Genomic DNA, 27,872 nt, shown 5'->3' with positions numbered 1-27,872 from the left:
TTGTCCAGGGAATTAAGCTCCACCGACGTACCTCCTTTACTATCCATTTCAGTTATTCCAGAGCTGGGAATTGGTTCCTGTGAGAGCTGACAGTGCACCTTTTTTGGATGAGAATTGCGCTGATTCGCTCCCATTCTGTCAAAGTTAGATCCTTTAGTGTAAGCGAGACATAGTACCTCAATAGGAGGAATTGGTAATCTAGCTCCTTAACTGCTTTATTTGCTGCCAGAATAATTGTCTTTTTGATTTATGCATCAGATCTTTAAAGAAAAGTGTCTTGAGCTATAATTCTAGAGATGGGCATGCCCCTTTTTAATAATAATAATAATAACTCATAGTGCTAGAATGAAAAGAATAGAGATTTATTTCTCCACCCTGTAGAGAAACTGGTTGAAACAATTTGCACATCACAGAGAAGGCGCTCACTGGAAGATCTGGGCTGGAGCTCCGGTCTGACGCCCTGTCTGATACCACATCGCTCCGCTGCTGCTCCAGTGCTAGGTAAGCCATCTGCTGAACCTCCACCCGCTGGCCAACAGACCATACAGGACCTTCACCCCTTTCCTCCTCCTCACCCCCAGAAATTGGAATTAATCATTGCACAGCTGTTTTACTGTTTTTTCCCTCTTTTGGAAATGATAGCTAACCTTTAAAAGCGAACTCTGTGTGCACTGGTAAACAGTAATCATCATGGCCACTGGTGTCAATACCGAAAAGGAGGAAGTTGAAAAATTCTTAAATATACTTAAATATTCTTGCTCCGTTTAGAAGGGGCGGGGGAGCTTACGCAATCACTTCCATCTTCTGGGGAGGAAAAGGCTGAATTTGGTACTTCCCTTGTCAGAACTTCTCATCTTTGCATACACTAATAAAAACATTAAGCCTCTGCCTTGTGACCAGTTCCAGAGGGACTCTGCAAATGGCAGAGGGCTGATTAGTAATATTAACCCTTGCTGTGCGGGTGTGTCAGCTGGTGTAAGAACAAGTGGTGTTTCTGTGGAAAGGAGAACAGCTTCATCTGTGAAGTTGCTTGAAGGTGCTAGTCTCATGTTTAGGCCCCAAACTGGTTTACGTTACTCACTTGCTAGGCTTCAGATGTAGAAGCGCTAGCTGGCTGTCACTTGCTCCTATTAGCGATGCAGCAATAGCTGTTCCCAAGGCTGTCTTTCCCCCATGACATGAATATATTGGCGTTAAGGCTGATGTAACATGCACGATCAGCGCCTTTTCGCTCGTTACCTCTGCGCAAGATGGGCCCTTTCCATGCGGAGGTGCAGCGGCTTTGATGTGGCTATGTTCAGCTCGAGTTGAACCAAACCCAGATTCGACAGGTTCAATCAGCTGTAGGCACAGCAAAGCTGAGGGTGCTAGGGGGAGTAATTTATATATTTTTTTAAAGCTTTTACGTTTAAATGGCAACTCAGGAAGCACACATTTTTCAGTTCTTCGATGAGGAAGGATCCATAGAACAAACACACACTAGCAGCGGGAAACTTTTCCTGACTAAACAGGCTGTATCTTCCCAGAGTAGTAAACTATGTACTAGCAAAGTATAATTTCCACAAAAATAAATGTGCCTTGGTATTCTAATGGGAAAGCCTTAAACTTCACGTTTCTATTTATTTTCATGACAACGAAAACCACTCCATATTGGAGCCCCCAGCTTGGTGGTGGTTTTGTTTTAAATTCACCTGTGTAAATTTTGAAGCTACCACTGAGATACGAGGATGTAATTTAAAAATACCATTATGGCAATTTCACAGAATTCTCTTCGTTCCCCCTGTACAACTTGGGCAGCTCTAATTTTATACCACTATGAGGTAGTGATGAAATGAGTTATATGGGAAAAATAAGTTGCGTATGGAGAAGCTCTGCAGTAGCAGAACCTCCGCATGGTCAATCCAGTACTTTGCAGCACAGCAAAGGCTGGAAAGAAAGAAACGAATACTGCGCTCGAGGCTTTGACAAGTTTTGAAGCTTGAGGAACCCAGGTTTTGCTCTACAATGAGTCTTCAAAGATCGAAACAGCTTTGTCACTGTGTTAAATGATTAAGTCTGCAATTAGATTTTGCCTCAGTAGGTTTCAAAGTAGCCTGTCAAATACATGTTCCCAGGACTAGCAAAAGCCCTATTTTTTTTTTTTTTTTTGCTTAATGGAAGGCAGGCTCAGATTTATTCCTACAAATTCAGGTAGAAATGTTTCAGTCATTTAGAAAGCAGTAGCTGGTTTCTGCATCATTGAATTTGAGACCTACGTGAGCAGTAGACTTGAGGAAGATGGTTAATTCCACATTGAAAGTACGGAAAAGCATTCAGTTAATAGCCTCCCTTTGTGCTTCTGGGCAGGTGGAAGATTCTATTATCTTTAAGTGGCTTCTTTAGACATGACGTGTTTGCTTTATTGCAGATTGTAGAAGTCAGGGAACAAAGGGAAATAAATACTCCTGGGATTTGTTTGACGAGGAATTATTGGAGTGGTCAGATGAAGCTAATCTTGTTGGCTTCCCATTCAGGAGGCAGTAAACTGATGATTCTCCGGTACGTAAATTATGTGGCATGTGACTGTGAAGAGTAAGAGCAGTCCCCCTGTCACCGTAGCGTAGCGACAAGTTAGAAATCTCCTTTTACAGCGAGTTTGAAATAAAAAGTAACACTAAATAGATTTTATCAATTTTTTTTTAGATAGCTGTAAAGAAGGTACAGAACAGAGTATGTCTTGCCATCAGATTTTTTTAAGTGTTCATTGTATTCATACCACAGCAATCTTTATATAAAGTATCTGTATTTACTGCAAACAAAACATGGATGAGGCGGCCTAACCTTGCAGCGGGTTGGTTTAAGCTGAAGTGCAAGAAGCGGCCTGACCCTATTTTATATTATTTTTCAGTTAGTTACACACTGTTAATTGTTCCTTCAGCTCTGTACTCACACCTTACCAAAACAAGTTTGCAGCTTCACCAGGAAAGTGTGCTAAAATAAGACTGTCAGAGAGCTAACAGCCCCTTGTAGGTGGGAGGGGCTGCATTAGTTACACATTAAAAGCCGTTGTGTTGAATATTTTAAGAGTTTATTTTATGCTTTACAAAGCACGTTTTGCCCATTAGAAATCAGTATAATCTATGGATCCTTTCCCGTCCAGGTCAGCAGTTTGTATCTTGCCTAGCTCCTTAGATATGGTTACTATCTGGCGGTAGCTCATTGGCTCACGCGGAGTAAACTCGTTGCACAATGCCAGTCACATCGTCATCCTCTCAGCAGTACAGGGAGGTACGTTAGCCGAAAGACACTGGGAACAAGGGACACGCTGCTTCCAAACCCCTTCCATTTGATTCAGAGCCAGAGGGGAACGTGTACTCACCTAACAAAAAACTGACTCCGCCGAAATCAGTGGCAGGTCCTGGAAACGTAAACCGGCACCTGCCCCTGTTTTTGAACAGCTAACTAGTCGGGAGTGCCTCCACGCTCAATAATCTCCACGCTCTTTTATGTTTTCATACAAAAAATTTAATAAATATTACTTTTCAAGATTTATTGCCAGGAACAACACATCAAAGATGCATTTTCATATAACACTAATATCACAATACAAGGTATCTTCATGATCTCAATGGTTAACCACCGAGATTGCTATGTTTATAAGCCTTTTGATCTTAAACGTCGTAATAGCACTTTGATTTCCTCACTTCTTAAGGCGGGCAGTGTAATCTACGGCAAACCTACACAGTGATCTTACTGGACATTCTACTGTTCAAGTATTCAACAACTAGCTTATTAGAATACTCCCTAAATGCAGTAGATTACAAAAAAAGTCAAATCTACAAGTGGTTCAGTATTACATATTCATGGTGAGAAAAAAAAATAATCAGGATTTACAAAATAAGATTGCTGTGTTTCCAACTTCACACACTAATTTGATATTTTAATTACATGCAACCACTCACATTTCATCTACATAAAGTAATAGCTCAGTTTTGTTCCCTTAAACTGCTTCTTAGCAGATTATCTGCCTGTCACTCGTTTTTCAAGTCTAAAGCAGCAAAAAAAATTTTCTAGTCTAATTATCTAAACTGCCTCAGTCAGTACTTACAAATAGTCTTAAAGTGATACTATGGAAGGTGTTTCAAACGTTTGACATTGTACAAAAACCAGCATCAAGGCATGAAAGCCTATCCTATTAAAAATAAACTATTTTAGAACACCTTAGTTTTGGCATATAGGCAACATGTAACAAGAAAATAAATTCAAAATAGAGAAGCCACAAGCTTACAATGCTATCAAAAACCTTCAACTCTAAACACATACATATAAATAAAAAGGAATGATATTTTAAGGCTCTTGATTATTAAGTTAATAAATCAAATATACACAGTGATTAATAAAAAAAGAATTATTTACATATCTATACAAACTTCTATTTTTGACACATTTTCCTCTTTAAATTCTTCATTTACCAGCAACTGCTGACAAGTTCCCCCCACCCGCCCCCAACAAAAATACAATAAAAAAATAAATAATAAACTTATTTTTGATAGTTGCTGTGGTTCCGAGCTGCAAAGGCACTTTCAAATACAGAACTAGTTGTACGTCACCATAAAACCAATATACAAAAAACTCAAATTCAATAAATATAAATAAAATGTATTATTCTAAAGAAACTGTATAAATCGGGACATCTGGCAGGAAAAAAAAAAAAATTAACACTCCGGAAGAGTAATAAGGCTATGTAATACCTTATGAAACATTTCCATGATGTATCAGCTACAGCTGAATTTACACGAGGGCACTTTTGACTAGTTTTGCATAGATGTGAAATGCAGCACTTGGTATTCCAGCCAACCACAGCAACTATCATTGCCAGTGTAAGCCAGCTTGTCAAAACTTAAATTAACACAGGGATTCTAAGTAAATAATAGCCTTAGACTCAAATATTACACAACAGTTTAAGAACTACAAGCTCTCGAGTGCCTTTATAATGATACTTAAAGGCCCTGCATGGCAGCACCCCGCTGTCTGCTATACAATGTACTCCATTCTATTTAGGCTTTGTGCACTTTCCAAGTCTCTGTTGTCTTGTTTATTTGTCCAGTTCGGGTGTTTTGTAGGTGTGCTGTTGGGGGGCTTTTCATCTCTGTCTACCAAAGTGTATGCTGGCTGCTTGGCAAATCGGGCCTTCTGCTGGTGTTTGTCCATGTCGTCTTCCTCCACCTCTGAATTGTGCGTCCTTATTTTGGCGATTTTAGAGTTTTTGTTTTCGTAGTCTTTAATGGGGACAGTATTTGCGCCATGTTTCTCAATGGGGTTTTTTATCTGATTCAGCTGCTCCCTTACGTTGTTGGTAGTGTTGTCATCAGACGCCGTGTGAGTATGGCTGCTCTGCTTTCTGCGCTTTCGAATGCACCAATAAAAAACAGTTACCAGGCAACAGATCCAGGCCACTGTTAGGACCGAGCTCAGTAATGGCACCAAGAAATCTGGAAGAGATACGAGACCAGTTAACCCTGCTGCAAACCAAGTGTTCCAGTCAAGGCTTTCTACAAAGAAAGCAAATCTCAGTTCTTAAACCTCATTTTTTCACTGGGGTCCAGTCAGTAACATAATCCTGGCTCGTTCAGAATACAGGGCGTTTAAAGCGAGTTTAGGACTCGAACGTCTTCCTCTTATGCACAGAGCCAAGTCACCACAGGCAACAGTAACGGAGGCTTCATTACACTGCCCTGCCGCGGCTCCCAGCTCAGAGGGAACATCTCCTGGCCTGAGGGCAACCGGCTCCGTACCCACTGCAGTCACTTCTCCCCCCGCTGCTGGCCGTCAGCAGGATGCCAGCGTGCGCCTGGCGCTGTGTGGACGGCTCACGGACACTTCTGGCTTTAATTCATCGCATTTGGACAGTGGCATCGCCAGGTAAATACGCGGGAGCGTGACCTCTCCAGCTTTCTTTTTTCTTATTTCTCCATGAAGAGGGCTGAAGCGTAGCAGCCCTTTTAACAGGTTAGGCCACTATTTTAGAGCATTTTTCAGAACTTTTTTTTTTTTAAAAAAAAGTAATAAGATCCTGGTGCAAAGCCTCCTTATTGTTCCTAGTCAAAAGGGCCAAGAGGCAGAGGTTCTCAGACTTTCTACAAATCTCAAGTGAGAAAAGCTTCACCCGCTTTGAAAGGCTTTTCTAGTCACGGCAAGCGTACGTGTTTTTGGAGACAAGGAAAAGCTTACCTGTTTTGTTTTTAACCGGTCGCCGTTGTACTCTGACTTCCGCGACTGCAGCAATTAGTGTGTTGTTACCATCGCGCTTACTGACAAGGTCAATAATCTTATCTGTGATGTCTTTGATTGGGTTTTCATCTTCCCCTATATCTTCTGCAGACTGCAAGAGAAGTCACGCAATTAATGCCAAATGCCAGATCAGATGCGTGGGTAATCTGCTATTTATAAACTTTCACAATCAGTTAAGGCTCTCGGTACTTTTATAATACTTAAAAAACAAAACAGAAACAAGCAAAAAGCCCAGCTATGGGCAGAAACTAATAATGCAGAATTTCTGTCCCCCTCTTTAAAAAGACGACAAAAAAACCCAAACAACCCCAAAAGCGGTGCTCGAGACAGTATGACAGAAAAATGTTTTACTGCCCTGTTACAGTTGCTACCAGATGGTCGCTTTCAGGTACGCTCATGTAACCAGGATTTCTTCCCTGTTCTTAAAGGGAACTGGGATGGAAACTAAACCACGAGAAGTGCTGACAAAGCCAGGAATTAAGATTTCTATGAAATCCACATGTTGCACACACATCCAAGCAATTAACTACTAAGACATTTAAAAATACTGCAGGAATACTTACAATAGCAACATGTATTTCATTATTTGCCAAGTGTGAAGGCTCACAGGTAATATAGATGGAATATTCAACAGAAACATTCTTCAGAATATTCAGATTCCTCAATTCACTGCAAATGTGCTCTGTGGTAAGTCCCTGGAGGATACAAAAAAGGTGTTGGTTTTTTTTCCTTTTTAAATATATATGCACACGAACACACAGATATAAGAATTTTTTTTTTTTGCCCTGAAATAAAAGAGTTCTCAAGGGAAGAGGAGGTGGAATTCCCTCCAAATCAGCTTTTGTTCTTCTCTGGACACAAAAGCAGTTAGAGAAGAAGTCTGTATTAATCCTTCTATACCTTCTGTTTTCTTTGATAATAAGGGGGCGTCGGCTTTTACTGTACTTTTACCAGTCAAAAAAATTGTTTCATGCTCTGGGAAGCAAGCACGTGTGTGCCGCAGCTTGCCGTGAGCTATGTTCTGCTACTTACTGGTGCCATCATTTCTTTATTAAAGGTAAAGGTGATGTTGGCACAGTTGTCTTGGTAGTAAGAATCAGAATTGCATTTGGTCTTCACAGGCTGTTGATTCGAAGGCCAACATTCACCCACTGCAGCACAGGGGTGAGTGAAACAGTGGTCTTCTTTAACAGGAACACAGGCATGTCCAGCTGGGCATTCGTTATGACCTTTGGCATGTATGACACAAGGTCGAGGACCACACCAAACCTGGAAGAGAATAAAAACCGATAAGTAACCACTGGTTACAGGACAGGAGACCCAAAAGTGTCACCCAAACGACAGCACAGCTGTACCTTAGAACAGGTGACTTTTCCATTCAAACATTGACAGGTATTACAGTCGTCATCCCACTTAGCCCCATCTGGCATTACTCGAACACTGGTAATGCAAGGCCTTCCTGTAACTGAAGAGAGATTGGACAGAATTATAAACTTAAAATAGGAAAAAAAAAGTGGAAAAAACCCCCTTCCCTAAGTTCATCTAAACTTAGTGGTAAGTTTGCTTCTTCAATACAGACAGACACTTGTTTTAAAACAACAACAAATAACACCCCCCCAAAAACCCCATACAACCACAAACCTGTTAACATGCAATTATACAGATCTTGCTACAAGTACTATGACCAGCTATGACATCTGGAATACCTTCTTGGCATCCTGGACCACTACGACCCGGTGGACAAATGCAACGGTACCCGTTAATTTCGTCTACACACGTAGCTCCAAAGGCACAGGGTGAAGACTGGCATTCGTTGATATCTAGGATGGGAAGGAGAGGAAATAAGAGAGTTTCTCGATAGTATCCTTTTATTTTGTCAGAAAACACATATCAGAAATTTGCCAGATGCTTTATGTTCATTTTCTAGTGTCTGCTCGGAGATGGATTCTTATTAGCAGCACCGGTATAGTCTCAGAGCAAGTTCTTTGAAGTTTCTGCTGTGTGGCACTAACAAAGATCAAAACCTGACCCCTATGGCTACTTAAGCTTTTCAAGGGCAAGGACACATTCCTTCTCACACAAACACACTTCCTCTCCTTTGACACACTCCAGTGTTGTCCCCCTACTAGATTCTTCAACCGATGACAATGTTAAACCCCTTTCCAGTTGTATTGCTACTATGAAACTTCTATTTCCATGGCTGTTATTAAAAAAAAAAAAAAAAGTGTTAGTGTCCTCCTACCTGTAATTATTATTAAATTACAGGGAAGTGCATACATCACCTCGGGGCTTGTAGGTGGATTATTAATTGACAAGGTTTTTGGCTGGCATGCTTTCATCTCAGGCAGAAACCTCTGCCACACAAACACGTTCTAACTGGGAAGACTGTCCTGAAGGGCATTTTGCCCACTCAGCTGAACCAAGAGGTTTCAGCTTTAGCTGAATGGACTTCAAGATTTCTTTCAGTTTTCAGCGCAATTCCTGCCCTCCCCACATCTGCTACAGATCTGGGTACGGATACAGAAGACACAGGACATCTATCGTTAATCTGATCTACTGCTTAACTCAATTAAGATGATTGTCTCGCAACAAGATTCAAGCGAGACAAAAATCAAGGTAGAGTGCCACTGAAACACTTACTGATCCTGCAGTCAGGACCTGCGAAGCCTGGAGCACATTCACAGCGGTACCAGTTGTCTCCATCCACACAAGTGCCGCTATTATAACTATAAAGAAAAGTCATTATACGCATTAAAAAACTGCTACAGATAAAAAGAATCTAGAATTCTAAAGCAACCAAAAAAGCAAAGGATGAAAGATAAACATATTAAACTTACCAAGGATGAGGACTGCAGTCATTTGTGTCTGCAAAGCAAAGACAGACAACATTAAATATGCAGACTTTGGCTAACACAACTCTACTGTCAGTAAAGAATGATCAAACTTCCCCTAATGCCCAACTTACACTTAGCTCAACTTTAACAAAAATACGCTGAAATTCTCTACTAAATTGATTCCAGGCTTCTACCACAAAATTTGTTAAGTACATTGTGGAACACATGTACACAGGAAGAGATCGTTGTAAAGAATCTAACAGGGAAAAAAAAAACACGTGGAAGCAGACAGATCTGCTCGTAGAAAAAGAATGCGGAGAAAACAAGACAACATCTGTCTCCACTTAGCTCATTTGCAACTTTCTCATGCCCAGGTCAAGGCTCTATCACATAAAGTCATTAAAAACAAAGATTCAGGTGATGCTAAAGCCTACATCAAACAAGCTTTCCCTTCTGGTTTCAATCTTGACTCCAAGGGCGACAGGATGAGCTAATGTTCTCATCATGCAACACTCTGGAAAAGTTCAAGCAGAGACGACTTACTCTGAGTACACGTGGGTCCTTCCCAGCCCTCCTTGCAGACGCAAGTAAAAGAATCCCCGCTGACTACACAGGTACCACCGTTATGACAGGGGTTTGGCAGGCAGCTGCTGTTCCTCGCTGTAACAGAAACAAGATTTGCCGCTAAGTTGTTAGAAAGCCGTCAAAACTGAGCCAAGAGGAAAAACTGAGGTCACAGATTCAGTGCTGCATCTGCTTCCTGGTGATTATGCAGGGTATTTACCAATATTACAAGTGGCTCCTTCCCATCCTGCAGGACACATGCACTTGAAAGTGTCCCCCTCGTCATAACACGTTCCTCCATTGTTGCATGTTGCCTCATCGCACTGGCTGTCCCCTGTGAAGAACCCAAACTATCCTTAATACCAGTGCTTTCTTAACGCAATGCAAGAAGTTTAGGCAGCCTAACAGAGCACGCCTGTTATGTTTTGGAAACGCTGAACTTACGGGAGTGGCAAGTTTTTCCTTTCCACCCGTTTTTACATTCACAGAAGAAGTCATTGACCAAGTCTCGGCAAGTTCCTCCATTGTGGCAAGGGTTTTTACTGCAGTCGTTAATATCTAGATATGTTAAGGAGAGAAAACAAGCTAAGCAATGTTTACAGAATTGACAAACACTTAATGCTTGAAAGGTGCATGTCCCATCCCTAGTTTTGGCCTGTGTTTCAATCATGGATTAAACGCTTAAGACAGTATTTTAAAGCTTTAAGCGCTGTCACAGAGATGAAGAATATTCCACCACATTCCTCCAGTTTGTTTTCATTTTGTTTGTCTTCTTGTTTCAGTAAACAAGAAGTGAAACAGCCTATTACATAAACTATCCTATCAGAGGATGGGAGCCAAAGTGCTTACTCTTCTTTTCCTGAGACTGACAAAACACAAGTGTGATATGCAGATATGCCATTCCTAAAATGGTGTGTACTAATGCTAAGGGTTTCTTACAGAAAGTTATCCAAAGGGTAGAGCAGAAAATTGAACTGTAGGAGAGCCAGGTTCTACTCCCATTCCAGCTTCGTAACTTGGGCCTTAGTTCCAATACAAAAGGCTGGGACTCAGCGGAAAAAAGAGGACCCCTTGTCCTCCTGCGGCCTTTGAAGCAGACTTTATGTTGAATTGGCATTAGTCACTATCGTCTTAAAGACAGCACCAGCCATTCCTTCCTGATGTTTTTCCGAGAGATCTTTCTGCGTGCTGAAGAATGGTTAACTTACTTGTTTCACAATATGTTCCTTCCCATCCATCACTACAAATACATTTGTAGGAGTTGATGCCATCGATACAAGTGCCACCATTTTTACAGGGGTTGCTCTCGCAGTCATTAATATCTGCAACAGTTTGGAAGAGAGGGGAAGGGGAAAGAAAAAGAAGTTGAAAAATCAAACTGGAAGTACAGCTACTAGCAGTCATCATCTTATTGCAGACTATTTGGTGCTACTTCCATTTCTAAGCCCCTTTGAGAGGAAGGGTTATAAGCAAGATGAGACATAGCTGAAAAACAGTGCACAAAGTGATGAGCCTGTCACTCAACAATTACTATTAAAAACAAAAAAAAATCAGGAGTCCTTAAGATCCCTGTAAAACCCCACTATTAACTACCTCAGACCTTGTATACATAAGGTTTTTAAAAACATACAATTCAAGGCCAGAAGGTTCATTACTGTGAACTTTCCCCAAGGCCTAGCAAATTCCAATCTGCCTCGCCCAAGCGGGATATGAAAACTTAAAGCAGTTCCAAGGTTCACTATGTTACAAGAAAGAAACCTTAAAGCAGTCTGGGAAGAAAGGATGGAGACTTTTTCCAGAAAGAGTAGGGGACAGTAAAACGTGTTATCTTTTTAGCTCTTACTCTCGTGACAGTAGGTGCCAGTGAATCCTTTGTTGCATTCACAGGTGAATTTTCCACCTGCTTGGCTCTTGCATTTTCCGTGAGGACCACAGACATTTGAAGAAATGTAACGAACCCCTTCCGGTGTGCTGTTAGAAGCTACTGCCACGGTACAGCTGTCTATTACTGTAGAAAAAGCAGAGACCTGCATGAGGATTACCCATTCTATCTGATTTCTTAAGCTAAGAGCAACATTTTAATTTCCAGTGATGGATGTTTAAAAGACATACATATCATAGAATCGTTTAGGTTGGAAAAGATCTTTAAGATCATCAAGTCCAACCGTAAACCTAACAGTGCCAAATATGCTTGCTGCTTTAAAATAAAAGGACTATACCAAGTGTTTGTACATAAAATAACCACAGCATCTTATCTGAAGATTGCTGGACCACGTCCATGGCCGGGAATAAATTCAGCAAAGCAGGCTATTTGCTACATGTGTTTTCTGTCCACGTTGACATTAACACTGTCTTTCAAATAGCTGATATTTACAAATAGTACTCATCTTCTCACACAAATAGAGGCATAAGACACAGGGCAAAATTCAGCCTCCTTATACAAAGGCTACTTCACTGACGACACCCTTGGAGCTGCATGATGGCTTCAGCCGGAAGAGGGACAGAAACTACTGTCAGTCGTTCCCATTCACCTGCAAGGTAACACAAACCTTCACAAGGAGTTGTGCGGCAGTGATCTTTCAGGTGGGAGCAGTTCTTCCCTTCGTAATCTTCAGGGCAGTTACAGAAATAGTCCATAGCAAGATTGAAGCACTGGGCACCGTTCTGGCAAGGATTTGGCTCACAATAATCTATGTCCAGCTGTAAGTAGTGCAGAGAGAGGAAAGGGAAATAAGGAGGGGAAAAAAAAAAAAGGGGGGGGGAGTGGGGAAGGCTGAGTGAAACAGAAGTTTTATCATAGCTTTCCCTCACTACGACAGGCAGACGTTGTGGAATCTGACCTTTTTATCTGCTGCCTCAATGAATTGTTCATAATGCACAGAGTTTAGTTAGACTTGCAACTATTTCAGCAGACAGCACTCTTGATATTAAACAGCCACTGAAAGTTGTTAGCGTGCAACAAAACCTGACACGCAAACACTTGCAGTCTGTTTAACAAAAAGAATCCTCAGCAGCCCGTCAGAGTTTTTTGTTGGTTTCTTTTTTCCCCTCAATATACATTAATCAAGCAGTTTCTTGGCAGACTGACAGCAATATCAAGTACAACTTTATACTATGGTTCACTGGATGCGAGGCATTCAGTGTACAGATCCCGAGCGCCGGTAGAAACACCACTGGCTGAGGGCCTGCCTTTCACCCATGCTTCTTACCTGACAGAGGTTTCCTGAGAAACCAGCGGGACACAGACATTGGAATCCATTGATTTCATCCTGGCAATGACCCCCATTCATGCAAGGGTTACTTGCACATTCATTGATGTCTTTCTCACAGTGATCTCCTGCATAGCCAGGTGAACAGATACACCGATAACCATTAACCAAGTCCTGGGAAGGAACAAGAAAGTTTAGAGTTAAGGGTTTTTTCCTCCCTCTTGATAGATTCTTATTAAAAAAAAAAAAAAAAACAACCTCCCCCAAAAACCTAAACAAACAAAAAAACCCCAACCAACCAACCAAAAAAAAAAACCCCCCCAAAAAAAGAAGACACAGTCAAAAAAAAATATCCTTTTACTATGTCCAAACAAAGCAAGACTATTTAGGGGGGGGGAAATAAATAAACATACAAACACACCAGTACAGGCTTACATTCTTAATTTCCAGGCAGGATACCTTAATCCACATTTACGGTAGGTAGTTTGCACAACCACCAGCCCATTCACTGGTCACGCTGGCAGTGAAAATGAGTCATTTATTGCAGTTATATTTTTTGCCCTTGCTGTTCTACACACATACCCCGACATGCTGTAGCATGACATAGGCCCTCCCCCCAACTCAAAGAAATGACAATTTGTACCAGCTAATTGCTATTTTCCACACTATTTGTGTTTAGACTCAAATGTTTTAGTTACTGTTGCAAGTCTCAAGGAAACCAAAATAAAACAAGAATGGCTCACCCGACAGGATCCTCCATTCTGACATTGTCCACGACAGTCGTTAATATCTGTAATAAAATTAGCGTGGTTAGAAGGCAAAAATATATTTACACTAGATACAGAGTTCAAGTCTCTCTAAAACTGCAGCTAGATAAACCTTTTGTCAAGTTTCCTGCATGCCTTCCTTGAGATAAGGTTATTATAATGGGTGGGAACTTTTCGCGATTCTTCTACTAGAGGCAACGAAACTTCACATCATTGTTTTAGTCACTTTATCAGAATATAGCTATGTTATGGACTAATGAGTTTGATAAAATACTGTATTTTCATTCCACACCAACTACTCCCTTTCTAAAAACATCAACTGCTGGGACTCTGCCCGATGTTTAAATCTGGGTTTAGAACTCAATGGCGTGTGCGTGTGCACACACACACACACAGACATACACAAAAAAAAAAAAAGAAAAGACACTTACTTATATCACAGTTGTGGCCAGACCAGCCAGTAATGCAGTCACAATAGTAGCTGCCAATCAGGTTCCTGCAGGAGTTGGCATTGACACAGGGTTTGCCCTCACATTCATTCGCATCTGAAAAAAACAATGTGAATGGCCAAATGCAGGGCTTGTAGGTCAGGGAGGAGAAGGGGAAAAAAAAGCCTATAGCCGGTTTTCACAGCAATCATCAGCAGTTTATTCAGATCTAAGAGGAACTTGTAATATACAGCATGGATTAGCGTGACTTGAACGAACAAAAGTCAATCATACATCAGTCTCTGAAGTCTCTTTCAATTTCTCTGCAATTAGAACATACAGGCTACGCTAATTATTTGATAATTACCCAGCCACTCATTAAGAGCAACTTCCCCCCCCCCCCCCCCCTACATCTCAACCAAGCATTTTGAAGGAGGAGTGCTGCAGCCTGGTCATTGGGATTAGTGTGCTGTGTAAAGAATGCAGACAGCTCATTCTTCGTGAGGTCATCCACATTTTGGAACCCAGCTGTGAACTCCTTGGTCTGGAGGAGTTGACATGGCTGAAGAGATACAACAACTTTCTCACAGGCTAAAGGAAGAAATACATGTGGGGGCGCGACTGGAAGGCATACACATGCACCCTCCCCACTTCAGTTCATTTACGGTTTAAAGTATGTCTCTTCGGCTTAGTTAACTATTTCCTTCAACCGCTAGCATGCAGCAGCAAAACAACGACAGAAGGAAGCCACTCTACACTTTGAGACTGTCCTAGACTCCAGTCCTGCAAACACTGACATTTAATAGTCTCAACGTGCCAGAATATGTCCATAGGCTTCGGAACCGTAAACGTGCCTAATGCAAAGGGCACGACTGCCCTTGCCTGCTGAACTATGATCCCTTTTGCATTTATCTCCCCCTCCCACTCCAGAGCAATACTGGATGAAGAGAAAAGCAGTTCTCACCTAGCTGGCATGTTTTGCCAGTCCACTGAGGTGGGCAAATACACTTAAATCCATCAACTAGATCTTGGCAAGTTCCTCCATGGCCACAGGGATTTGGAGAACAATCATCAATATCTGTAATGCGGAGTAAGGAGAGGCTTAGCTCTGTTACCAAACAGGCAATGTCAGTAACTGACAAATTTGATAAATGGTTGCTGCTACTAGGATTTGCCCCAAGGAACAGAAAGACAACAGGACTTCTACTTGGAATTTCTAGACCTACTCTGATTTCAGCAAAAGCCTCCTTTAAAAATAATAGTAGTGTGAAAGGGGGTTCAAAGCACAGGGGAAGAAGTTTACACCTGTGGCCTTTTGGCAAATGGAAGTCAGATTTTTATCCAGCAAGTCTCTCCGAACAGTATTTTAAACAACTTGCCAGCATGCTACAGAAATTCAGTGTTCTGCTTCTTTCAGGAAGCCATTGGCCATTCCTTCCCCTGGCATTTAACAAAAACCTTGGTACAAGCAAAGGAGAAGAGAGTGCACAGTGGTATAAATGGCTGCCAAGAACCAACGCTAAAGCTGGGAAAGGTTAAGTAGGCTGCCCTGTAAGTCTATCAGGGATTAGAAAGACTGATCTAAAACAGCAAACGAGCACATTTTTAATTCAATTTTGAAAGGACTTACTATCAGTGCAAGTTGGTCCAGCCCAGCCAGGCGCGCACACACATTCAAATCCTGTAGACGTCTCTAAGCAGCTTCCTCCATTGTGACAAGGATCAGAGAGGCAGGCGTGCTCCGCTGCACCGGGAAAGAAGTACATCACTGTAGAGACTATAGCAATATCACCCCTGCTCCCTCCCCACGCTTCTACTCTGGACACCCCATCATGACTCCTGATGTATTGCACTCCTGTGAGAACTGTGAATCAAAAAGCTACTAGCCAGCAGGAAGTCATCTTCTCTGCTGAACTCATCAACACACTGACTTGCACCTGTTTGAGTCAGAGCCAGACAAGGTAACTTGTAGTGATCTCTCCGGTGAGCAGAAGGCTGATGTTCAGAGATACCAACTGTTCATGATGAAGCATGAACAAGCAAGTCTGGATCTTTGTAGCCAACCTTGACATCATAATTAATATTAGAAATTGACTTTTCCCCAACCTCATAAAAGATATCCAAAACCAGCCACTAAAAGCTGGCAAGAACTAACTGCCAAGTGGCAGCTCAGCGGCTGCATCAAACACTTACCAATTTCACAGTTCTGTCCTGAGTAGCCCTCAGGGCAGGAACATTGGTATTTATCAGGGCCAGTGTTGCTGCAGGTACCACCGTTCAAACAGGGTGGGTGGGTTCCACAGTAGTTCAGATCTGCAAGAGGTGAGGAGCATTAAAGCCATGGTTGAAAAAGAATAGAAACATCACCACATGCATGCTTTGTTCCATTATTCTAGAGCCTTTACAGAATACATCTGCACACAAGAGTAAGACAGGACGGGGAAAAGTTAAGCACCTATGCTAACAACGCCAGAACAGCAGAGGATACAACGCTAAGTAGCTGATGGACAGAAAACTCCCACCGTGTTTCAGGAGGCTCGCTCACTCAGTCTCGCGTGTGCTCTCTCCTTGCTAAGTCTGCCAGTGTTAAAATTCAAGCGTTACACTTGGCTATCCGTAAGATTAGCATACCTTTGTCACAGAGCTGACCACCCCAGTTGGTTTCACAGAGGCATTGCCATGGTTCAATGCAAGTGCCATGGACACATCCTGGGTGTGGAATGCACTTATCACAGTACTGGCCTTGCCATCCATACTGACACCTTCGTTTAAAAAAAAAAAAAAGAAAAAAAAAATCAGAACAGGGAAACAAACCAAGAACCCGTTCGAATTGCTCTGTGTAGATGTGAGCGTAGAACTCCAAAGCTTGGAGAAAGACTGGGGTGGTGGGGGAGAAGGGCAGTACGAGGGGAGGGGAGAAGCTATTCAAGGTTTGTTTGATGGTTTCTTGTAAACAAACATTTTAGTGGTTTTGCCAAGGTCTCTGTAGCCAACCTCCTGACAAAAGAATAACTGTTCTGAGAGAACCAGCATGAGGCCATTCAGCACAATAATACTCTTTTGGAGCCTCATACAAATGTGGCAGAGAGGGTGGGTGTGCACTACAAATCAATCTCTGGACTTTGACAGGGTGCTTTATAAATTGAGGGGGGGAGAAAAAGTCAGTGGAAACAACAGTTATCCAGAGATCCTCATGAATACGAGGTTCCAGGCATTTCAGCCACGCTGCGTTTGCAGGAAGACAAACAAAACCATAAACACCAACTCTGAGCCCTCGGCAAGATAGTAGCAAAGCATTAGGAGTTCTCTGCTCTGTCGGAAGCTAACCTTATTCTGAACTAAAAGACATACACAGAAAGCTTGGATTGGGCCACAGTAAGAGATTAAAGAAAACAGCACACATCAGGATTTTACATGTGTTCAAAGAAGATCAGTTGTCAGTGTATCTCACAGTTTGATTTATGCTAACCTCTTTTCAGGGAATAACTAAAACACATCCAATTCTGAGAAACTTTAATTTCATGTCTGGAGAAGAATTTATTATTATTTAAATTATTTATTGCCACTATTAATGAGCTACCTGAATTCTTCACTTAAAAGGAAGATGTTCTTTTAAAGTAAAGCCCCCTTAAGGGAAAGCTCATTTTGGCTTTCATTTAGTTCTCACTAGCAAGGCAGACCAAGGATTCTTCAAATTAAAGTTGATCTACAGATAGAAACAAGGAAAACAAGTTGAAAATGAAAAACAAGGCTTTGTTGAGGTACTGTATTTCATTAACAGGTCCTAAGAGTAATTGATCAGCAGCAATTATGCACTAAGCTGTCACTAAATTATGAAAACAAATCTCATCTGTACAGAATTCAGCTAAGCTTTCTATTTGTAAAACCCCCCACCATTCTTCTACTGGCAATTTCTTCTCATGGGAAAAAAGCTAGAAGGATCTATCCATTGGGTAATCACACACAGCTAGTGGTAAGTCCGACTTCCCTTCTAAAAATCTCAGGTGACAAACTGCATCCTAATTAACTTTTTTTTTTAATACCTATTTCAATAGCAGCCTATTCAAAGTCAATGGGAAATTCTTATTAGTTTGTGCGTTTAAAAAAAAAAGCTAGCCCAACTTATGTGTCTTTGTGTGCAAAGAACATGAAAGAAAACGAGATCAGGCAAAACAACCTCTGCCAAGTAGCTCTCGGAAAATCCTTCTGTATAGGGAATATACTAAGAATGTAGAAAGATCAAAATTTAGGAACATGCCCTTTTAATTGGTATTGCACTCAAAGCAACTTGCCTGTGAGCTTGCACACAAGCAAAACCAAGGGACCTCACCTGCAAAAACAGGTATCCAAATTGAGAATTTCACTCCTTTCTGCCAAATCTAAGGGGTGGGATTTTTTTGTTTTCTTTAAGGCAAGTGTAAAGAGAAACAAGTAATTAAAATAACACACAGAAAAAAAGCCATGAGCGTTAGAGCCAAAGATACGACTTTCTTCAAACATCAGCTTCAAAGTGTAACAAAATTGGATACGGCTATGGGCATTTAAAAAAAAAAAGTTACATATCAATTCCAGGAAAGGATTCATGGTAATAATTCTTGTTTAATAATATATATGCAGCAGTTTCTCATGAGAAATTTAAAGTTAACTTTCCTTGAATAGGGATTCATGAGTAAATATGGTTCTGTTGGCTGGCCTGCATTAAAGAAAGTGACTTGCACTAAAAGGGAAAAGGATATTTTAAGAATGTTTGCAAGTTGTCTATTGTACCAGAATGCAGAGCAGTTTCTGCTGGGATGTTATTTTTAAACTCTGTTGCATTTATAACATACAGGCTATATGACTCATCAAAACTTAAAAGAAAATAGAATCTTGTTTCTGTGTTCACTTTAAAGATATTGGTCTAACTTGGCAAGCAGAAGTTATCTGAAAGCACCAGAAGGACAGCATTGTTTCAAGACTATGCAAATCAAGTGTGGGAAAGTTGCACCTTAAGTAAATAAGAGCACTAGTGCATGTCTGGGCAGTGAGTGGGAGGTAAGAGACTTAGAAAGAGAAAAGAAAGAAAAAAATCTGGAAACAAAGCCTGTTGTTCTGACTAGGAGACAGCAACCCTTACAAGGCATGTTTATTCTGATGACAGAAGCACAAATCACTGGTAGCCTTGACTGATACACTCCTCTCGCCATCTGGCCCCCCGATACTTCCTACTACTTGCTAGGCTTTTTTCTTTTTTTAATTAAAAAAAGATTTAGATTTGGTGTTCTAGGGGTTAACCAGCTTATATCAGTGCTGCTAAACGTTAAAATCACTGAACAACCTACGACAGTCCATCCTGCAGCTTGACTTTCACTTTGCCATGTCTCTTCTGGAGGATGAGAAGTTACTTCCTACTTTACTTTCAGAATGTTCCTTGATGAGTTGTTTTGTTTTGTTTTTGAAGCATAGATTACAGGGACAGAGAGAAAGAATGAACCACTGTGACTATTTAGGCTGACTTCTTATATAATATAGTCTGTCAGACACCCCAGATTTAGTTCTTGTTCAAACTACAGCTAATCTAGAAAGAAAAGCAGTCCACTTCATGCAAAAGTTTCCAACAATAAGCAATCCACCAATATGTTTGTGAGGCAGAAAAATTATTTTCTGTTCCTTCAGCCTTCTAAGTTTTATTTGTGAATACCCAAGCTTCAGTTTTAACCCTTCCTACACAGGATCAATACCAACATTTTGTAACCTCAGAAGCCCTCAGTTCCCTATCGCATGTAAACAGATATGATAAAGGGTTACACGAAGCAACTTACCACCAGCCTGTTGATAAAGAATGTCCACATTTAATATTCATTAACCCTCTATTAGTAAGGGAGGAGACTTCCCTGCGCTACAAATATATGCTGTATATTTTGAGGCATTCCAAATATTTAATTGTTGGGTTATGGATAAACTCTGCTTTTCATTATCTCCTTGCCAGGACAGAACGGACTTCAAAGCACGGGAGCAAAATTCTGCATTCATCGGAGCCTACTGACAAGACTTCATCCCAGCCATTAACCTCTCAGCACTTGGAGCCGGCTCACAATGGTAAAGGAACCGAGAGATTTAACTAATCCCATTCTAAAGAATGCTTGACTTTTGCCTACTGATGGAAGAAACCAGGGGGTGGGAGGGAGGAAGGGGGAAACAGTGAAAGGGAGAAGAGGAGAGAAAAGCCACGCTGTACTTCAAGCTTGTAGTTGAAAAAGCCTATTAATCAGGCTGTTGAAAAAAAAAAACATACCCACAAAACATTCGCACTATTTATGCAGAAACAATTAGTTAGTGCTCATTAGGCAGCATTCACACGATTTATCCCATACCCCCCTCTCCCCCAGTGCCACCATTTCACAAACCAAAAGCTTCTTAAAATTATCAGTGCATTAAAAGCCTGCTCCCCCCTTATTCTGGGCAAGTCAGCATGAATAATGTGCCTTCGTCAAAAACATGACTCCAAAAACACCCTCCCTCCCCAATCCTATTGTGTTTAGCATCACTTGTTTAATTATTTGGGGGGGGGGGGGGAAACAAGGAGGGAGAGGGAGCATTTACCTGCACTCTCCTGGAATTGTGCAAGAACCATGCTTGGGGCTACATCCCTGACGACAAATAGCTGTTAAAACAAAAAAGAAGAGTATCAGCATGCTGCCCGCTTCCTGCATCTTCACACTCGTGGGAATGTTTTAATCTCTAACCAGCATTGTAATCCTACTAAATCCAAGGTTTTAACAAGTCTCTCATGTCAAGTCTACTGGAAGGAAAACCAAGGTAGGTGGCTCCCTGTGATAGGAAATCTATCAGTAGCTTTGCAGAGGAATCGTACCTAATGCTGTTCAAAAAGTTGTTTCTATGCAAGAGAAACCGTCTCGCCTTGGAGAGCCCAAGTCACCTTGAGTCTACAGGTTTCCTTTCTGTCTTTTGCAGGTGAACTGGCCCACTCTCCCTGGCTTTACATCTAATTCAAAGCAACTTTTAACTACTCTGGATTTACTTTTGAGCCATATCTCTGAACAGACAGGGTATTAAGATGAGTGTCGATTCAAATGGCAGGTAAACTCAGTCAGCAAGACATTGCTGATAGTCTGTTCCTATTCAGAGTCCTGCTTTCTCCTTCTGAAATTACCTAGGAAGTTACCATTCCCTAATAAACATGTTAAACATCATCTCAGGTAGAACAAACAGCCTGGGACTTTTCAAACACCAAAGCTTTACACTTGCCAGGTCAGCTCTAAAACAAGTCTCTCCTTCCTGCTTGTCTTGAAGTTCTGCACCAAAGGGGAAATCCTTTTTGAAGTCAGCAACAGAACTCCCATTGAAGTCAATGGGCTGGGTTTCTTCCCAAGGGCAAAGATGTGGATAATCAGAGAAAGAACACATCTGCTAAGTGCCCAGTACTCGTCAGACCTCTCCAAGATTTTAAAACAAGGCAGAAACTAGTCCTCTCCTGCCCCTAGTTCTCTGCGTAAAGAGTTAGTCGCTGTCCCATCAGTCCTTAGCCCTGTTGTCTGCACAAACTGACCACTGAATTGCAACCTGGATACAAAGCGCTCAAATCCTATCCAAGCCTGCTGCTCATTTGGGGGTGGAGCATTCGTCACAAACCTTTGTTGCATTCTGGTCCCATCCAGCCTTCCAAGCAGGTTTTGTTGCCGTTCTGGTCACAGGTATGGTGAGTGAAGAAGTCATCTCTTGGTCGACAAAACTTGTTGCAGCCAAAGCCGTAGTAATGTTCTGCACAAGTCACACGGATTTGATACTCAAAGTGGGCAACTCCTGCATTATGTTTCAAAGTTTGCCACTGACGGCTTGGATTGATCATGCCAGAGTGGGATGCCTTCTCAATAATGCGATCGGGATCTAGAAGTCAGAAGAGATGTCAGAGTTAAAGCTTCATTTAGGTATCACTTTAGGTATCATTACCTCCCACATCACAGCTCTCTAGCTTTGCAGGCAAGACTCTCTGAGGCAGCCAGTTGGTTTTATTAATTTTCTGTTTTAGAGGGTAAGATAAGGCTGCCCTGGAGCTACAAACCATTAACTGAAACACACATGCAGCATTATCGAACTGAACAAAGCTTGAAATCAAAAGGGACTGTTAGGTTACTGCCAATCACTTATCTCTTTTGCACTGTACGGACATCCAATAAGAATCATACAGTTAGTGATTAAAGAAAATTCAGCTGCTTTTACTTCTAGCTCCAATAGATTGGTACATAATGTGGTTTTTCAGGCTTCTCCCGTTTTGTTTTTAACTGGAATATTTATGAAAACATCATACTACAATAGCCTAATAAAGCAATGTCTACAAACTGAACATAAGCACCACAAAAGGTTTGCAGCCTTCTGGGACACTGGTGTAAACACTAAACTGAAAACTAGCAACTCTGGCATTCAGACGACATCAGTGATCTCACCAGGTTTTGGCTGAGAAATACCGTGGAAGTTCTCTCTTCAGATGTTAGCTGACGCTAAAAATTCAAGACTACCAGAGCCTGACGCAGAGAACTCAAATTACTGCATATGTGTGCTATAGATCCCCCTTCTCTCTACACAGCATTTCAAAGTTTAGACTTTGTACTTGACATTTAGTTCCAGCAAAAGTCTTCTGGCTTTAGAGCCCTACAACTGTCTAAATTATGGCTTGAAATAATAATATTTCACATTAGCTTGGAACATTGTATATATCTGTGGTATTTCACTTTGTAGTCCAGGTCTCGTGACTTAAATGATCTGACACTGCCTTACGACCTGCTGCTAGCAAGCACTTGACTGCCGAGTGAAAGTTTATCATAAAACAGCCAAAATATCCTTGCAGACATAGTACAAAAACAAAAATAAGTACCAGGCTACACTGTTCTGTGTATAGGAGCATAATCCAGCGACAGAAGAATTTTAGGTAGAAGGGCAGTTTGCCAATGATGTGTTAGAAAGCAGCGTGTGAAGTACTGGCACATTTGAGTGTTAGGAATTAAAATGTACTTATGTTCAGCTTGTTCTTCCAACAATTACAAAAGAAAGTTTGGGGATTTTACATAAAGTAGAGTTGAAGACTAATGAAGTTGCTACATAAAGCTTACGATGACACATGGGCAGTTTTTCCATCTAAAATAATTTTAAATGTATTGCTAAGGACCTTTGATTTGTAGCTTTCAAAAAGAACTTCCAAGCAGGCTTCTCAAGCCTCAGATATCCATTATCAATTCACCACTAGATCCTGCCTGCTTGTCTGCAAGTTTGAATAAAGTTAAGTCAAAGCACTTGCTGCACAACCACAGAAGAGTGTCAATACACAGACATTGTAAGCATTTACCTATTTTTGGGGGTATTTTTGGCTTGAGACTACAGCATTCATTAAGTGTTTACAGTGTGAAATTAAGGGCAACAACTTCTTATGCACCTTCTGGTATTTCTGGTTCTATAATATTTTCCATTTAAATCAGTTTTTATTATTCATTGGCACTAAGCCCCCAACCCCACATCTATGTGTAAGACTTTCAAATGCATGCAGGCCTTTATTAATTTGAATCCCATTCAGAAGTAATGTAGATGCCTAAGGACTTTTCCATACTGGTATATCCAGAGCAATATCATGTCCTGTACTGTGCAGGTGTAAGGCTCTTAGATCTCATCAACAAGATTACTGACTAATTCTAAGAGGTACTTAAGCAGATGCATATCTATTCGCCTTGAATGGGGCTAGTCAAGCGATTATAGTTCCACTCATGCGTGCTGGAGATGGCTTTGCTGCACTTGCCAAGATTACACCCCGATCTACAGCACAGTTGGAAAGCAAATGCATTTCCCCAAATACCGAGTCTGTGCATAAAGACATCCTGTTTCTTGTGTGTAAAACAACTCTATCCTTTTCTCCTGTAAGTGGCAGAAGAAAAGGGGAATGACACTCAATTTAGTTTTGCAAACCGCCCCCCCGCCTCCACACACACACACACACACACACACACACACACACTCTCTTGCTTTTCCAGCCTTTTCCTGTTCCCCGTTGGGAACATACCACTGACAGCTATTTCAGTCCTTGGCACCAGAAAAACAATTGCCTTGGAAAAGAGATCTTTCCTCTTGCCTCTGCTCTATCATTCTTCCCCTATCTGCCAGCTCATTAGGAAGCATGTCCTTGCTGTACGTCTATGACATCTCACTCCAGCCACCGGCTCTTTTGAGCCCTTAACCACAGGCTGAACTCAAATGGAAACATCCTTATTAGTCCACTGGACTTCATTTTTTTAAGGTCCCAGATGAAAACCAGCTGCGATTTCACTTTGGATCATGGCTAAAATGCCTTTCATTTGATACACATTATAAAGCTACCACCATACATTTAAATTCAAGTAAGGTCTCACAGACTTAAGATCCCTTTCCATTAGCCATCACCCAGTTTTCACAATGAAGTATTGGCGTGTTCCTTCTTGTACAAAAATTTCTCCACCCTTCCCTATTCCCACCTGTCAGTACGCACTTACACAAGTGTGCTAACCCAGACTTCAGGGAAGGCATTGCAACAACTCTTCCATTCTTAGCCCGCACCAACAGTGTTTTAAGTTTTGTAGTAAGCAATCCCCAAGCAGTTTTTATTATTCATTGGCACTAAGCCCCCAACCCACATCTATGTTAAGTAAATAAAAAGAAGCAGTCAGCCAGGCTTGAGAGAAAGCTATCTTCCTAACTCCCCTGACATCATCTGACTCAGAATCCCAGGCTTTGATAGAAAGGTTAGAGGAAACATGAACCAATTAGAAACTGATGAAGAGAGAGGCTTTCTGTCCATCTTTAGCTTCCACTCTGCTTCCTCTTCACTCTTCCACTTCACCGTCAGAGTTTTTTGGTCTCATTCACTTTCTGTGGCTACACTTCAAAGCTATTAATCTGTCTTTTTGTTCAGTGAGCAACTGTATCAAAGGTTTTAGGCACAGGGAAATTAGCTATTTTGACTGCCCACCTTTGCTTTTCAGTGCTCCAATCAGGAAGCAAACAACAACAAAAAAAGCCCAAACTCCTCTAAGCAGTTTGGGTGGCCAAGGACACCACAGTTATTTTTGAAAATCTTTGTTTCAGACAACTTCCAGCTATGGCTTGGTTTACATTGTGCTAAAGTCTCTTATGCCCGACTGGAATTCATATGCAACTGATACCAGTAATTTACAATAGCTCTTTGACATAGTTTGAGATGCAACGTCAGCCCCATTAGCTTTATGTATGAAGCGACAGTAGCAAGATGGCATCTAGACAAGAACCAGAGTAAGAAAACCATTTAAAGTTGACTCTTGGCTCCAACAAAGCACGATTCTCATCAACTTCAACAGGGCCAGAATTTAACTGCAAGCCACTCTTGGAAGTGAGACAAGAGAAAGTATGTGGTAAAGGGAACGTAGGAGGAGTGGAATGTACAGGGGGGAAGGAAGCATCCACTCTAGGATCTCCTAACAACTGCATTGATCAGAAGATGCTAGAGCTATTGAAAAGTTACAAAGCCTACTAAACCCACTTTTTTTTTTTTTTTTTTTTTTGAGAGAGCTCTCATAGAGTCTTTACAATTCAGTGGTAATTAGGGTACAAGAAAATCCTGGACATCAAAAAAATACTCATCACTTTATATGATGACAATTCTTTTAGTTCTAATGATTTCCTTAACTAGTTCTTCAAGACTTATTCTTCAGCTATGGGAAAGCTGACTGTAAGTAAAGCGATGCAGTACAAAGGAAAAGCTGTGTGCAGTACAGTGACTGAAGTGACCTACAGATGGATATGTGACAGCAAAGCTAGAGCAGGAATGCAAATCAGGAACATATGTAAGAACATGTCTGCACTTGGTCAAATGCACTGCTGAGAAATGAGGCAATTTTGTCTGAAGACAATTGTACTTCCAGAACATGAAAGCAAAGAAAGGGTTCATTGTGTAGCTTTGGAAATGCAGTTGTTTCATTAAAAAAGATGAGCTCTAATAATAGTAAAAGTGGCAGAGACCCAGTCTGAAAAAACTCTCAGATCCTACTGTAAACAAGACCTTCGTTTTGAATTCAGGCATATTCCATTTTTAACACAACTCTGCTGCTGCAGCAATCTGTTTTCTGCTCCTCCATAAAACACTCCATAGTCAAGAACCTAGAAGTCTCCCAGCCACCGCTCCATGACTGTGTTGGGGTAGGGCCTGAAATCACAGGTCCTGCAACAGCATTGAATGTGGCCCGTTGTAAAGCAAACCGTGGTTATCACTGACAGGTCACATGAATCATCTGCAATGGACAACTTCTTTTCTGGAACTAAGAACTAGTAGGACATCCCATGTATATTTAAAAAAAAAAAATTAAAGAGCCGATCTGTGCAGAAAGGTTCCCAGACTCAAAGGCCATTCCCAAGCAGTGTACTCTTCACCAATTAAAACATAAAACCACAGCACCTTGCGCATTTCTACAAGGCCTTTCTTTCATGAAGCATGAAGTCCATTTCATTACCGTGCGGCTGTCACCTGGCATTCCAAAGCGGACTACAAGAAGCTGTTACAAGATTTGTGTAAGATGGGCCACAGCGCTGTTGCTTCCTTGTTAAAGGAAAAGTCTTGTTGTGTCAACAAAAGGTTTATGAGTTCAGATTCATACTTTCTCCTGTGGCTTTTACCACACACTGTTAAAGCCTTAGATTGAAAATAGAGCTAATTTTGCCCACCTACTTCAGTAACAGTAGGCAATACGTGGAACAGCTCATATGCCAAGAGACTCTATACAGCTTCCTCTAGCCAACAGGAAAAGCTTAGCAGAAAGTTTCTGAACCCAACCAAAGACATTCCAGGCAAAAGATTCCCACCCTTGATTTCCAGCCAGCTCTACCAGGTGGTGTCTGGTAAATATTTTTCAGCCCCTGAATATAAATCCCTAGACATCCAACTCCCAAGGAAGAGCTGGTAGTCACTCCTGTTTCTCATCTACAGTCATTAGATGGGTATCTGTACCAAGTCTTACAGAGATTTTTTTTTTTTTTAAAGCAGCATGTTCAGTTTTACATAGTTTATAGAGAGGTCCCAAGTCAACAAGATTCAGGCTTCTCAATATCACTCCTAAAAAAAAAAAAAATCCAAACAAAAAAACCTGAAGAAACCGCTTGGCTTTTATCCTCCTAAGGAGAAAGAGGGAATTAACAGCATCTATTTTTAGGCATCAAACTGTTGGTGCCTAGGTGAGCAAGCTACTCACGCTCTAAAGGCAATATGAGGGAGACGGAGTGCTGCAGAGCCAGGAGCAGTTGCTCGGAATCGTCTGGGGGAGAGCTTTTCCCTCTCCTCATGCCCTGCTCAGTGGGCTGGTTAGACTACCAAAGGCCTTTCAATAGACAGGAAATCAAGGTGTGTCAACTAAGTAAACCAGAGGAATGAATACTTACTAGTAGAGTTATCATTGTAATCCCATGCCTCAACAAGCAATGTGTAGGATCTCTGCAAAAGAGAAATAAGAGTTAGTTTCAAAGCCACACATGACTGTAAGAAAAAAAAATACACAATTTTAATTAAAAAGAAAACTCCTGGTCTCTGCCCTAAAATGGAATACTTGAAAACGTAAATAGGTAATAGATTATACTTGAGACAAACATGATCTTCTTGAAACCCCATAAGCTACCTTATCCAGTCTGACTTAGAAGACCTTTCACCTTGGATAGCTCATCTTTGTCATCCTTAATGCATCTTATGTACTTAACCAGGAAGTACAGCCTTTGACACTATGCTGTAGCCACAATAAAGCATATGGGGAAGAATTACACATG

At 41.3% G+C, this 27,872-nt stretch overlaps 1 protein-coding gene and 1 long non-coding RNA gene across 2 annotated transcripts in view; one reads left to right on the top strand and one right to left on the bottom strand.

Moving 5' to 3' along the window:
- Nucleotides 1–355: 355 nt before the first annotated feature.
- Nucleotides 356–8,015, top strand: LOC142081131 (uncharacterized). The gene is made up of 3 exons (XR_012673251.1): nucleotides 356–501; nucleotides 5,668–5,901; nucleotides 7,464–8,015. It is a non-coding gene; the product is annotated as an uncharacterized LOC142081131 (long non-coding RNA).
- JAG1 (jagged canonical Notch ligand 1) overlaps nucleotides 3,482–27,872 on the bottom strand; it is a 38,315-nt gene continuing 13,924 nt past the window's right edge. The window contains exons 3-26 of the mRNA XM_075147723.1: nucleotides 27,495–27,546; nucleotides 21,705–21,959; nucleotides 20,655–20,715; nucleotides 16,704–16,834; nucleotides 16,266–16,385; nucleotides 15,703–15,849; nucleotides 15,037–15,150; nucleotides 14,076–14,189; nucleotides 13,621–13,667; nucleotides 12,878–13,051; nucleotides 12,218–12,368; nucleotides 11,512–11,676; nucleotides 10,877–10,990; nucleotides 10,113–10,226; nucleotides 9,889–10,002; nucleotides 9,648–9,764; nucleotides 9,108–9,135; nucleotides 8,911–8,996; nucleotides 7,977–8,090; nucleotides 7,626–7,735; nucleotides 7,303–7,539; nucleotides 6,834–6,965; nucleotides 6,211–6,361; nucleotides 3,482–5,471 (exon numbers count right to left, since the gene is read on the bottom strand). Coding sequence (XP_075003824.1) covers nucleotides 5,014–5,471; nucleotides 6,211–6,361; nucleotides 6,834–6,965; nucleotides 7,303–7,539; nucleotides 7,626–7,735; nucleotides 7,977–8,090; nucleotides 8,911–8,996; nucleotides 9,108–9,135; nucleotides 9,648–9,764; nucleotides 9,889–10,002; nucleotides 10,113–10,226; nucleotides 10,877–10,990; nucleotides 11,512–11,676; nucleotides 12,218–12,368; nucleotides 12,878–13,051; nucleotides 13,621–13,667; nucleotides 14,076–14,189; nucleotides 15,037–15,150; nucleotides 15,703–15,849; nucleotides 16,266–16,385; nucleotides 16,704–16,834; nucleotides 20,655–20,715; nucleotides 21,705–21,959; nucleotides 27,495–27,546 — 3,306 coding nt within the window. The 3' untranslated portion in view covers nucleotides 3,482–5,013. The remainder of the gene's footprint in view (nucleotides 5,472–6,210; nucleotides 6,362–6,833; nucleotides 6,966–7,302; nucleotides 7,540–7,625; nucleotides 7,736–7,976; nucleotides 8,091–8,910; nucleotides 8,997–9,107; nucleotides 9,136–9,647; nucleotides 9,765–9,888; nucleotides 10,003–10,112; nucleotides 10,227–10,876; nucleotides 10,991–11,511; nucleotides 11,677–12,217; nucleotides 12,369–12,877; nucleotides 13,052–13,620; nucleotides 13,668–14,075; nucleotides 14,190–15,036; nucleotides 15,151–15,702; nucleotides 15,850–16,265; nucleotides 16,386–16,703; nucleotides 16,835–20,654; nucleotides 20,716–21,704; nucleotides 21,960–27,494; nucleotides 27,547–27,872) is intronic.

Source organism: Calonectris borealis, chromosome 3 (genome assembly GCF_964195595.1).
Source record: "Calonectris borealis chromosome 3, bCalBor7.hap1.2, whole genome shotgun sequence".
NCBI lineage: Eukaryota > Metazoa > Chordata > Aves > Procellariiformes > Procellariidae > Calonectris > Calonectris borealis.
This window is presented reverse-complemented; position numbering and strand designations above follow the sequence as displayed.